The sequence below is a fragment of the Manis pentadactyla genome, chromosome 3 (genome assembly GCF_030020395.1).
Source record: "Manis pentadactyla isolate mManPen7 chromosome 3, mManPen7.hap1, whole genome shotgun sequence".
Classification (NCBI taxonomy): domain Eukaryota; kingdom Metazoa; phylum Chordata; class Mammalia; order Pholidota; family Manidae; genus Manis; species Manis pentadactyla.
The window spans coordinates 154,760,716-154,775,290 of NC_080021.1; the positions used below are offsets into that span (position 1 = coordinate 154,760,716).

The following is a 14,575-nucleotide window of genomic DNA, read 5'->3' on the forward strand; positions in this document are numbered from 1 at the left end:
TTTTTGGAAGTCTTAAAGGGGCAGGGCGGGACACTTAATCCAGAGGTAGGGAATCCGGGGATCTCTGGGCACCCTAACCCATGGGCTGCAGGGAGCAGGGAGGCCCCTTACGGAGATAAATAGCCTCCCAGCTGCTCCCCGCTCCAACGCAACTCCACCATTTTGGAGTAGCTGCCCGAGCCAGGCCACGCCCACAGCAACAGCGGAGATTAACTCCATAGCAGCCGGGCAGGAAGCAGAAACCCTGTCTACACGCAGCTGCGCAGCACAAGCCACTAGAGGCCGCTGTTCTCCCAGGAGAGGAGGGCCACAAACCAACAAGAAAGGAAGTCCTTCCAGCCGTCACTCGTCCCAGTTCTGCAGACTATTCCTATCACCATGAAAAGGCAAAGCTACAGGCAGACAAAGATCACAGAGACAACACCAGAGAAGGAGACAGACCTAACCAGTCTTCCTGAAAAAGAATTCAAAATAAGAATCATAAACATGCTGACAGAGATGCAGAGAAATACGCAAGAGAAATGGGATGAAGTCCGGAAGGAGATCACAGATGCCAGAAAGGAGATCGCAGAAATGAAACAAACTCTGGAAGGGTTTATAAGCAGAATGGATAGAATGCAAGAGGCCATTGATGGAATTGAAATCAGAGAACAGGAACGCATAGAAGCTGACAGAGAGAGAGACAAAAGGATCTCCAGGAATGAAACAATATTAAAAGAACTGTGTGACCAATCCAAAAGGAACAATATCCGTATTATAGGGGTCCAAGAAGAAGAAGAGAGAGGAAAAGAGATGGAAAGTATCTTAGAAGAAATAATTGCTGAAAACTTCCCCAAACTGGGGGGAGGAAATAATCGAACAGACCATGGAAATACACAGAACCCCCAACAGAAAGGATCCAAGAAGGACAACACCAAGACACATAATAATTAAAATGGCAAAGATCAAGGACAAGGAAAGAGTTTTAAAGGCAGCTAGAGAGAAAAAGGTCACCTATAAAGGGAAATCCATCAGGCTAACATCACATTTCTCAACAGAAACCCTACAGGCCAGAAGAGAATGGCATGATATATTTAATACAATGAAACAGAAGGGCCTTGAACCAAGGATACTGTATCCAGCACGACTATCATTCAAATATGACAGTGGGATTAAACAATTCCCAGACAAACAAAAGCTGAGGGAATTTGCTTTCCACAAACCACCTCTACAGAACATCTTACAGGGACTGCTCTAGATGGGAGCACTCCTAGAAAGAGCACAGCACAAAACACCCAACATATGAAGAATCGAGGAGGAGGAACAAGAAGGGAGAGAAGAAAAGAATCTCCAGACAGTGTATATAACAGCTCAATAAGCGAGCTAAGTTAGGCAGTAAGATACTAAAGAGGCTAACCTTGAACCTTTGGTAACCACGAATTTAAAGCCTGCAATGGCAATAAGTACATATCTTTCAATAGTCACCCTAAATGTTAATGGGTTGAATGCACCAATCAAAAGACACAGAGTAACAGAATGGATAAAAAAGCAAGACCCATCTATATGCTGCTTACAAGAAACTCACCTCAAACCCAAAGACATGTACAGACTAAAAGTCAAGGGATGGAAAAACATATTTCAAGCAAACAACAGTGAGAAGAAAGCAGGGGTTGCAGTACTAATATCAGACAAAATAGACTTCAAAACAAAGAAAGTAACAAGAGATAAAGAAGGACACTACATAATGATAAAGGGCTCAGTCAAACAAGAGGATATAACCATTCTAAATATATATGCACCCAACACAGGAGCACCAGCATATGTGAAACAAATACTAACAGAACTAAAGGAGGAAATAGAATGCAATGCATTCATTGTGGGAGACTTCAACACACCACTCACTCCAAAAGACAGATCCACCAGACAGAAAATAAATAAGGACACAGAGGCACTGAACAACACAGTAGAGCAGATGGACCTAATAGACATCTATAGAACTCTACATCCAAAAGCAACAGGATATACATTCTTCTCAAGTGCACATGGAACATTCTCCAGAATAGACCACATACTAGGCCACAAAAAGAGCCTCAGAAAATTCCAAAAGATTGAAATCCTACCAACCAACTTTTCAGACCACAAAGGCATAAAACTAGAAATAAACTGTACAAAGAAAACAAAGAGGCTCACAAACACATGGAGACTTAACAACACGCTCCTAAATAATCAATGGATCAATGACCACATCAAAATGGAGATCCAGCAATATATGGAAACAAATGACAACAACAACACTAAGCCCCAACTTCTGTGGGACACAGCAAAAGCAGTCTTAAGAGGAAAGTATATAGCAATCCAAGCATATTTAAAAAAGGAAGAGCAATCCCAAATGAATGGTCTAATGTCACAATTATCGAAATTGGAAAAAGAAGAACAAATGAGGCCTAAGGTCAGCAGAAGGAGGGACATAATAAAGATCAGAGAAGAAATAAATAAAATTGAGAAGAATAAAACAATAGCAAAAATCAATGAAACCAAGAGCTGGTTCTTTGAGAAAATAAACAAAATAGATAAACCTCTAGCCAGACTTATTAAGAGGAAAAAAGAGTCAACACAAATCAACAGAATCAGAAACGAGAAAGGAAAAATCACGACGGGCCCCACAGAAATACAAAGAATTATTAGAGAGTACTATGAAAACCTATATGCTAACAAGCTGGGAAACCTAGGAGAAATGGACAACTTCCTAGAAAAATACAACCTTCCAAGACTGACCCAGAAAGAAACAGAAAATCTAAACAGACCAATTACCAGCAACGAAATTGAAGCAGTAATCAAAAAACTACCAAAGAACAAAACCCCGGGGCCAGATGGATTTACCTCGGAATTTTATCAGACATACAGGGAAGACATAATACCCATTCTCCTTAAAGTTTTCCATAAGCAATATGAAAAATGAAAAGTTATAAGAGCAATAGAAAATTGGACTCAAGGATGGAAGGGGGCAAACAAAGTATAACTGGCATAACCTGCACACTGGCCAGTCTCCCGGCAATCCCTACTTGCTTATCTCCCAGTCTCATCCTCTCCCATCTTTTTTGGACCTCAAGCTTAAAGAATTGAGTTAATCAGATTCATTACTGAACAATTTTTTTATAAAAATGGAAGACCCATTTCCCTCCATGCCCATCCCTGCTCTGCTCTGCCTAAGAGGCTGAACTCTGCAGACTGCACGCTGGCTTCCAGTTGGGTTTGGTCAATAGGAGACATCAGCAGGAAATGGAAGATGGTGAAAGAGAGAAGCTAGGGTATTGGTACCTCCCTGACATGCTCAGTTCCTGTCTGACTGCCTGCCTTTCACAACTCCAGACTTCACCAGGCTCTGGTTACCCCCAGTCCCTACCCTTGACCCCTGTTAATTCCAGGTGAATTAACAGCTTTCTGCTATTGTGGGTTCCAGAATGCCTCTCTCTCCATCTCATCTTGATTTTTTTTGGTTTTCTTAACTTCACCCATACTTCTGTAGACAAGGTTATTAACTTGCTATTATTAAATTCTCTTTAGTAAGCCCCGTTTAAGGATGCCATCTCTTTTTCATCTTGACCCTTACTAAATGAGTTATGGAGAGTTTCAGGGTAATAATACCTATAAGGGTTTTTTTCTTTATTTTAATACAAGAAACACTTGAACATATGTACCAGCTAAGGCAAAATTATTCCCGTTATTCTGTAGAAGAAGCAATGGATGGAAGATTTAATAATTAGATATTAGCTCACAACACTTTCTCCTATTACCATGGTCTATCATGACTGATCTTGGACACAAAATAGCACTGATCTAAAGGACACAATAAGGACCAAGGTCATCATAGATCAGTAGGTACTTGCATGCTTGTAGAACTAAAACTGTCTGGATCCTAAGAGCCAGCTGAATATAATCAAGATAAAAGCTAGAGTACATATTGCAGATTGGAGAATGACAATAAATAGCTGTAGACTACATTCTGAAAAATAAGTATTTTCACATGCATCATGAGCCATTTCTAATATCAACATCACAGCAAGATCCAGCTACATGTTTCTAATTTTTGGTTCTACTCACAACCTCCTCAGAGACTTTTCCATGGCTACGCTATCTCAGCAGCATCCTCCATACCCAACAATTACTATTGTACCAAGTTCATTTCCCCTGAGTATGTGTTACAATTTGTACTTGTATAATTTTTTACTTGCTTGTTACTGTTCGCCTTCCCCATTAGACTAAAAGTTCTACCAGGGCAAGGAACTATATCTAAGACACACAGAAGGCCCATCATTAATAATTCTTGAGTAAATAAATGGTGAACAAACAATAGGGTGGCACAAAGAGCAAATATTGAGTAAAAGAACATCAATTCCCTTCACCATTGTGGTGGTGGACCTTAAACGGCCTCCCTTGCAGTCAAAACATGCCTTGCAGATCTGGTTCCCCTGCAGTGTACTCAAGGATGTCAGCCTTGTTTGAAGCTGTAAATATCTCTAATGAGGAGGTTTCAAGTCTGTGTATGCTTGCCTTGTTTGTACCGCCACAACAGTATTATTGAAGGATGATAACATACAGGATTATTTAATATTTCCACATGGGGTAGAGACAACCCTCGGGCCACAAATATATTTTGATTGTGCTTTACTTCTCAAATCATTTGAACCAAAATGATTTCAGCAACCACAAATCAGATATATTCAGAATGACAAAGCCCCAAAAGAATGCCATTTTCAAGGCTGAAACTGTATTATTTCAGAGTAAATGGAATCCTTGTTTAGTGACATTGTAAGAGTAGAAATTAAAAACACAAAAAGTCTTCCCTCAGGGAACAATAATTGTCTGTGAACAATGAAAGTCTGTTTGAATAATTCATCAGTTTTAAGGGTGTAGATCCTCCCTTATTCTGGAATCCCAAGAGTTTAGGCAAGTACACCATTTAATGTGTCTCAACTACTCCCTTGTCATTCTTCCAGGTCCTGGTATTCATAGGCACATCCCTATGATTTCATTAATTTAAAAAAAATAACATATATGGAAAACCAATGTTAAGATAAAAATTCTGAAGCTGCATTTATTTTGCCTGAGAAGAAAGAAGCCTATAAAGTATCCATCATAAGAATCCACCTGGGAGCTACACAATAGATCAAATACCCAAAACAAATCACCACGTCAGAGCCCCACAGAATTCTGAATCCCAACCAGCAAGCATGAATAATCCTTTTTAATGGTCACTTACGTATCAGAACAGGTCCTTTGTGAAATTTCTAAGCAAGGCTTCTGGTGCCTGCCTGAAACTGAGATTTACTGAGAAGGAGGGATAAAGTGAAATCAAGAACTACTGGGAAATTTTCACAAGAAAAAAGGACAAATGGTTTTTGTTGTCAGAATGAAACCAGCCTCTCTTGGCCAGGGTTTGGAAAGTTGTCGCTGCCTATCCCACACAAGATTTGGGCAGTATTCTCAACTAGTTTCGCAAGGACCATACTCATGAAGTTATAGTTATTGGGCAGATGCAATAGTAAATTAAATCATAAGACCTAGTTTCAAATCCTGGGTCACTTTCTTATTAGCTGTGTAAATTCCTGCAAGTCACTTAACCTCTCTGATAATTGGTTCACCATGTTTAATATGGTGAGAGTAATATCTACCCAGTTATCAACTAAACTATTGCAAAGATTGGGAGAGATCAAATTTTCTAAAGTTCTTTCTCAACTATAAGATTCTGCATAAGTAAAAGTATTATTAAACACACTAACATAATATGAAATAAATCATTCAGAATCCTATATTACTGAGTTATCAGTTTCTAGAGATGGCCCCATTTTTGCCTTGTTCTCTACAATTTTACTGAATCTTTTTTCTTTTTAAAGGAAGGATATAAGCAAAGGTACATGGAAAAACCATGGCATCAAACACCCTACTCTTTGGTGCTGCTGGGCACTGAAGCAGGTCCACCACCCTGGGCTTGATATCATCACCCGAGGGAGGGGGGTCAAGGGAGGGGCATCCAAAGGGCATGCGATTCTTCTCTCCTCTAGGGGAAGAACACAACGTCAATTTACAAAAACTAGTTATATTTCTAATTACTAGCAACAAACAATTGGAAAATTAAACTTATAAAATCATTCAATTTACAGTAGCATCAAAATATCTAAAATATTCAGGAATAAATTTAACAAAAGTTGTGTGAGACCTCTCACTTTAACAATAAAACATACATTAAGAGAAATTAAACTACAAAGTACATAAGAGGAACTAAATACGAATGAGTAAATTGAGAGATATACCACGTTCATGGACTGAAAAATCTCAATATTATTAAAATGCAATTCTTCCCAAATTATTCTATGGATTCAACGAAATCCTAATCAAAACTCCAACAGACATTGGTAGAAATTGATAAGTTGATTCTAAAACATATATAGAAATGCAAAGGACCCAGGACATATAACTTTTTTTTGACAAAGAAGAAAAAATAGTTAGGAGATTCACTGGATTTCTATACTTACTTTAAAACTTCAATAATCAAGACAATGTCATATTGGCATGAGGATAGACAAATAGATCAGTGGGCAAAATAGAGATCCCTAAAATAGACCCAAACAGATATAACCAACTGATTTTTAACAACAGCACTAAGGGGAAAGGGAATTCTTTTCAATAAATAGGATTCGAACAACTGGATGTAGGAAAAAAAGTGAAACTTGATCTCTGTCTTCCCCTACACACAAAAATTAATTCAAAATCATCATAGACTTAAATGTAAAAATTAAAACTACAACAATTCTAGAAGAAAACAGGAAAAACATCTTTCTGATCTTCAGAGGTAAACGGAGATTTCTTTTACAGGACAAAAAGTGTATACTAACCATACAAGAAAAAAAAAATAAAGTAAACATCAAAATTTAACACTTCTGCTCATCAAGAGATACCATTAAGAATATGAAAAAGCAAGCAATAGCAGGGAGAAAATACCTGCAATACACACATCTGAAAAAAGACTTATTATCCAGAATATATAAAGAACTTGTATAAACCAAAAACAAAAAGACCACCCAATTCTTTAATTGAGTAAATACATTTTGAGCAGATACATAACAAAAATTACACAAATGAATGATAAGCATATGAAAATGAGCTCAACATCACTACTTACTAGGATAATGCAAATCTAAACCAAAAGGAAATAATATTTTATACAGTGTAGAATAGCAAAATAAAAAAGACTGGTGATACCAAATATTGATGAGGATATGAAGCAACTAGGACTCACATACACTGCCAATAAGAATATAAAATAGAAAGTAATCTGGCAGTTTCTGGTAAAATTAAACATATGTCTGCCCTGCAACCAGTATTCTAGTCTTAGATATTTACCCAGGAAAAATGAAGATGTGTCCACAAAAAGACTTGTATAAGAATGCCCATAGCAGCATAATTCATAATAGCTTATAATTGGAAACAATCCAAATGTACATCAACAGACTAGAAAAATAAATTATAATTTATTTATTCACTGGTAAACCTCACAGCAACAAAAGGGAATGAATACTGACAAATGTAATAGATGAATCAAAAAATATACATGTTAAATGAAAAGAAACAGTAACAAATGAGTAGATGGTATATGATTCTATTTATGTGAAGTTTAAGAATAGGCAAAACTTATGTGGCAATAGAAATTGTTACAATAGTTACCTACAGGGGATTGGAAGGAAATATAAGGGAATTTCGGGGGGTGATGAGAATGTTCTATATCTTAATCTGGGTGCTGGTTACACAGATGTGTACGTTTTTCAAAACTCACTGAATTGTACCCTTAAATTATAATTTCACTATGTATAAATTTTACCTCATGATAACTGAATGAACGATTAACACCATGAGGAAACAACCAAACAAATCCAGAAGGTAGGATTCTGCAGGAAAATTGGTCAGGTCTCTTTGAAAATCATTGTTATTAAGTAAAAGAGAAAAGGATTGTGCTAGATTATGAAAGACTTAAGGGACATAAAAGCCAGATGTAACATATGGTCTTGGATGGGATGCTGCTTTGGGCAAACCATCCATAAAAGTTATTTCAGGGAAATTTAAAATATAAATCTTGGTTTTAGATGACATAAGAATGTATTGATATAAAGTCAGAAATGTTGATGGAAAAGAAAAATGAAGTTACTTTTTTTGGTATTTCAAAAAGGGAAATGTATTATATGTTACATATGTAGTATATATTATCTATATTATATGTTACTTATAATTATATGTGTACAGAAAGAGATCCAATAGGGAATATACATTTATTTATTAACACAGGTAACTCAGAGAGAGGAACATGATGTTTACATTTTCTTATTTGTGTTTTCTAACTTTCCACCTGCACAAATACTGTTTCCATAATAATGTATGTTGCTTGAAAATATTAGACTATGTATAAAAACAAAGCAAAACTGAAGGAACAAAATATCAGCAGACTCACAGAGTCCAAGAAGGTACTAGTGGTTACCAAAGGGGAGGGGTTGGGGAGGGTGGGTATGGAGGAAGAAGGGGATTAAGGGGCACTATAATTTGCCATCACAATATAGGCAGGTCACAGGGAAGGCAGTACAGCAGGGAGAAGACAAGTAATGACTCTATAGCATCTTACTACGCTGATAGACAGTGACTGCAATGGGTGAGGGGAGGTTGAGGACTTGATAAAGTGGGTGAATGTTGAAACCACCACAGTGATGTTCATGTGAAACCTTCATAAGATTGTGTATCAATGGTACTTTAATTTAAAAAATTATTAGACCCTGAAATTCACTGTTTTATAAAACAAGGTAAAAGATGGTAGGGATATGTAGGGCAAAAAGGAAGAAACCTAACACTTGTTTGATCTCCTACTAAAGGAATCTCCTATTGAGCACTTTCCACATGTATCTCATTTCATTCTTACAACAAACCTATAATAGTATCATCCCTATTTTTACAGAGTTAATAAGGTATAAGCTAGCATTTTAACATAATATTATCTAACCTTAAGACCCATGTTTTTTCTACCTCACTTAAGTATTTAGTAAGTTTTATTACTTAACTTTATGAAGGTCCTAAGATAAATGTTTTATGTAAATTACCTCATTCATACCTCCTAACAATACATGTAAGGATGATACTATTATTATCCTCATTTTAAAGATAAGAAAACTGAGGCACAGAGACATATAAGTCTCTCAAGTTCCCATTAAGAAGTGGCAGATTCAAGAATCAGTTTAGGCTATCTGATTCTTCATGGGCCCACCCAGTTCACTGTACATGTCTCTACACTCCCATGCTTCCAACAAGTTCCTGTCCGGGTAGTGGAGAATGAATGATAGCTACTGACAAGAGGACGCTGACAGCAGAGGCCAACAAATAAGTTTTTCACAGCAGCACCCTTGCTTACCTGTCCAGGGCCGTGCTGGTGGGCATACTCCTCCCAAACCCTCGGACTCCCATCTGATGGAAATATGGAATGCAAGAGAGGTTGGCAGCAATGATGGCCAGGGAATCAGAAGGGCTCACAAAGAAGCCGTTTTGGCCTAAGATCATATAACGGTCCTATGGGAAGGAATGTATGAAAATGATCAGAGCAGAAACTTTGCTGGTAGCAGCCCATCCCCATAATCATCACAAGCCACTCTACTGTCATCCTATATTTAAACAACCTAAAACAACTTAAATGAGTCCAAAGAAGGCATGGGAAACCTTCTTTTAAATTTCTGCATATTGTAGGGCCCAGGATGTTGACACAACTAGGAATGTGTCCCACCTGTTGAAATGTGGATGATTACCTCAAGCTTCAGTAGCCTCCATGTACTTAATTCACTTTTCCCCAAAACTAATGGAAAATGGGTTGCTGTTGAGATAGCTGGTTCCTTAAAATAGCACTTTCAACCAGACCAGCCATAAATAAATATTTATTGCATGTGTATTTTTAAAAAAAGAAGCAACCTCTTCATAACATAATACTAATCTGGAACTCAGAAAAGCAATAGCTATTTAATTGTGACAAGAGCCACTAAACAGAAGAGAAGAAGCAGAGCTAGTTAGGGTTCATATGCCCCATACATGTCAGCCCCAGATGTGTTCATTAATTCTCTGGTTTCCAATGCTTGCCTCATTATATGGTAACAAGGGCAGCATGTAGAACACTTTCCTACTTACCCCATCAGCATCAAATGCAGCTCCAAATCCATATTCCCCTCCTTTCATAGCTTCCAGAAGGGTTGTTGCATATGTCAGGTTTGGGTCAGGATGCTGTCCTCCAAAATCTTCCAGGGGAACACAGTTTACTGCAGAATTGGCTGGAGCCCCCAGCTCATCACACAGGACTTTTCTCACATATGGTCCCATAACTGAAAAAAGATACACAGCAATATGTATTTTTGCAGAACCTCTCAGGGTTATTTTGTTCTGGTTAGAACAAGAGAGGCCATTTAATAGTAAAGGAAAAAAAGATAAATTCTACAAGTTAAGTTCAAGACACAACACAGAATAATATTATTTCAACTACTATTCATTGACTATCTATTATGTGCTAGTTACTATGTTCAGCATATACAAGATGTATTCAATAATCCGGTTACATGGAATTTTTCTCTAAAACTTTTCTAAAATGTTGCCAGAAAGAAATCAACTACTTAATAACGATTCATTGTCTATTGCTTTTTATGCATTAAAAGCTTTAAGTATATGCAAAAGTACTAAGGGGTTCTAGCATTGTTTCTTGTCTCTGCAATCACTTTAACTCTGCCAAACATATGATTAGACACTGTAAACCACTGAAGCATATAAAACTAAGTACATTTTACAAAACAAATGCTAAGGAACAGTGTTCTCCAATTCAACACACATTTATGGAGTGCCTAACATGCAACTCTCATACTAAGAATAGAGAGCATCATACTCACAGGTTGCAAAGCATGCAATTCGTACATTACTGGGCCCTTAATCTAGTAGTGAAATAAGTAAATCTACAGGTAATCAACTGCAATGGTATGATTATTCCATCATCAATGGTATGTCATACATGCTATTCAATGTATATTCATGAAATAATTAGATCCAATGGCTTAAGAGAATTAATGACCACAGGTAGAAAGTCAGCCTTTCTTGGGGGACTTGAAGGAACAATATAAATCTGTCAGGGTTAGGGAGTAAGGATGCCAACCAAATGGAAAGAACATCACGAGCAAGGGAAGGGAGCAAACATACAGCACATTTGGGGACCACCATGTAATCCTGTTGGCTGAAATACATGTAATGTATCACTCTCCACTAATATAACACAAGCCTCAAATAGTAAACATCTTTTGATTTTGCCTGCCCAGCACCCATTTCTTCCTCCTCTAGTAGCATCTTGGGCTTCCTTTGAAGAACCAATCTTTCCCCATTTCAGTTGATGTGAGCTGGTTTTGGCTAAATCCTACTTCCCAAAGGCTGGGGAGGTGATTCAGGCCTGCCCCATTAGTGCCCTCCATCTCTCAGCCAGAGCAATTGATTCAGAGGTGAACATGGAGTACAAGCTAGACAATGAGGCTCAAATCCAGATAAACAGCTCAAACTATTTGGAAAGAGAAGCTGTCTTCCCTCTAAGTCAATAATGCTAAGATACAACCTAAAACATCTTTCTGAGGAATATGACGAGCCCGATAGGAAAGAACAAAACAGGTCAGCCAAAAAACCTTAAAGTAAAACTCCACATACATGGGCTCAGAGTGCACAACAAATTTTATAGTGCCTCATTCTTAAAAATGCCAGACATCCAAAGATCACCAAACTTTTGAAAAATGCATTTAACATGAGACCAAAACAGAGCAAAGAGCAACATGTAGGAAACTGAAATTCTATAGGGAGAAGGAAAATTTTCAAATATATATATTAGTAATATCCTAATAGAGAGCAACAAGCTATGGTAGAATGGCTGAAATTAAAAACAAGTGTTGGTAAGGACACGGAGAAACTGGAGCCTTCATACACTGCTGGTAGTGCAAATGGCACAGCCACTTTGGAAAACAGTTTGGCAGTTTCTTATAAAATTAATCATATACTTCTCACATGACTCAGCAACTCCACTCCTAGGTATTAATCCAAGACAAATGAAATCATATATCCCCATAAAGACTTGCTCATAAATGTTTAGAGCAGCTTTGTAGTAGCCAAAACCTAGAAATAACCCTAATTATATTAACTGGTAAATGGATAAACTGTGGTTCTTCCATACAATGGAATGCAACTCAGTAGTAACAAGAAATAATTATTGACACACATAATACCAGGAATGCATCTCTAAAATATTAAGGCTAAGTGAAAGAAGGCTGAAAAAAAAAAAAGGTTACATATTGTATGCTTCCATATATATGGCTTTCTAGCAAAGGCAAAACTATGGGGGCAAAAAGCAAGTGAGTAATTGCCAGAGGCTAGGGGTATTAACTACGAAAGGCCACCAAGGAACTTGCTGAAGTGAGGGAAATATTCTGCATCTTAATTGTCATAGTGGTTACATGACTATATATGCTTGCCAAACATCATCAAACTGTGGACCTACAAGGTACCAATTTTACTGCATATAAATTATACCTCAGTAAACCTGACTTATTTTTTAAAATCTAAGGCATTCATAAACTTGAATAAGAGGCTATTTTTAAAAAGATTATTTGAAAAACTAAAGTTTTGGAAAATTAAAAATATGATAGCAGAACCTTTGAAAAGCTTAATAGAAGGAGTTGGAGATAAAGTTAAGGAAATCTCCCAGAAAGTAGCATAAAACAAAGAGAAGGAAATGGATCTAGGGAGAACAGCACAATCAAAGGATCAGTCCATAGAGCCAAAATCTAAATAACAGCCATTTCTTAAAGAAAGGCAAGAGAAAATAATGGAGAAATCATCTAAAATAAAATTCAAGAATATTTCCCAGAATTAAATCACACAGATTTCCAAATTAAGGGATCCTCTAAGTGCTGGGCACTACAGAGGAAAATAGTCCTACACTAAGAATCATCATTGTGAAAGACAGGAACACTAAACATAAGTCCAAGAGCCTAAAAAACTCTAGAGAAGAAAAAAGAAAGATTTCATACCATGGATTAAAAATCAAAATAGCTTCAGATTCCACAGGTTCAATATAAATGGCTATAAGACAATGGAGCAATGCCCTCAAACTTCTGAAAGAAAGTAAAATCCAACCCAGACTTTTATATCCAGATAAATATCAATTAAGAGTGAGCATAGAGAAAAGGCACTATCAGATACACAACACATTTATATCCCATGAGCTTTCTCTCACAGAATTCCTGGAGAATGTGTTCCTCCAAAACATAGGAGTAAATCAAGAAAGTGGAAGAAAGAGAATACAAAAATAGAGAATCAACATAAGAAAGGGGAAAGGGAATTACTAGAATGATGGTAAGGGAAGATTCCAGGATAAGTGCAGCTTGAAGGGCAACCAGTGCGGGGCAGAGCCGATCAGAGATCCCAGGGAAATGGACTGAGGGAGGATCGAGACACTGAGAGAGTATGGGAGTTAACAGTGGTAAATACACTTAACGAAAACTAAACAATGAGAAAACAATAGCTAATTCCAAGGAAATAAAAAAGTTGTGCTGTGAAGAAATATAATTAGAGTGTTTTGCACAGCTCAGCAAGTGTTATGATAATGCAGATACTGGATACTGATCTTACCAAAATGATTATATAATCAGTTTAGGGAAGTGTGCTTGGATTTAGTGAGTGGAGAGGGTGAAAAGGAGCTACAAGCTCATTTTCTGTAGTATGAAGTCAATAATGCCCCAAACTGAAAAATCAACAGGAAGCAGCATATTCAGTCTTTAATAATAGGAAGAATGTACAGAAAAACAACCAACCAAAACAAAACAAAAAAACATCTAAGAGAGATTTTTAAAAATTTGCATCTGAAAAGTAGGAAATTAGGCGAAGCAGATGGGGATGGATTTTTTCTCATAATAAGCTTTCAAGTATCTGACTCTGTAAAGTATGTGCATGTATGGTGACCAAAATATTTTTTTAATGACTACAGCTTTCCTCTATCCACTTCACACTCTTAACAGGCATAGCTTCAGACTCATTTGTTCAACCTTTGTTTTCATTTGGATCAACAGAGAGAAATTAGAGCCCTGAAATTTTCCAGACAATTCTAAATACCTGAACATACACACGTTGTATGAATATCGACAAATCCAACCTTCCTCCAATCCCAGAAACTCAGCATGTATAAATGTGAATGTTTCTGCCTACCAATTGGCAGACCACAAGCTTACCTCCATGCATTGCATCAACCCGGATCTTCAGTTGGCCAGGCCCAGTAAGCAAACTCTTGATGGCATTAAAGTCAAAGATGGTCCGAAGGAGATTGAGATAGATATCCACTGGGTCAACTATCTCCACTAGGGATTGGAGAGCAAAGGGAAACATCAACAACCATGCCCAGGAAGGATACTTGGAAGTGTAAAACAGAATTGCTACCATAATAGCTTTAAATTCTTATCACAACCCCTTCATAATCCTACAGATTATGTGGGAAGAGAAGTGTCCATCT

At 37.2% G+C, this 14,575-nt stretch overlaps 1 protein-coding gene across 1 annotated transcript in view; it reads right to left on the bottom strand.

Moving 5' to 3' along the window:
- The window catches only part of PGM5 (phosphoglucomutase 5), a 185,128-nt gene that overhangs the window by 140,829 nt on the left and 29,724 nt on the right, over positions 1 to 14,575 (bottom strand). Inside the window, exons 4-6 of the mRNA XM_036928441.2 lie at positions 14,298 to 14,423; positions 10,186 to 10,376; positions 9,425 to 9,579 (exon numbers count right to left, since the gene is read on the bottom strand). Coding sequence (XP_036784336.1) covers positions 9,425 to 9,579; positions 10,186 to 10,376; positions 14,298 to 14,423 — 472 coding nt within the window. The remainder of the gene's footprint in view (positions 1 to 9,424; positions 9,580 to 10,185; positions 10,377 to 14,297; positions 14,424 to 14,575) is intronic.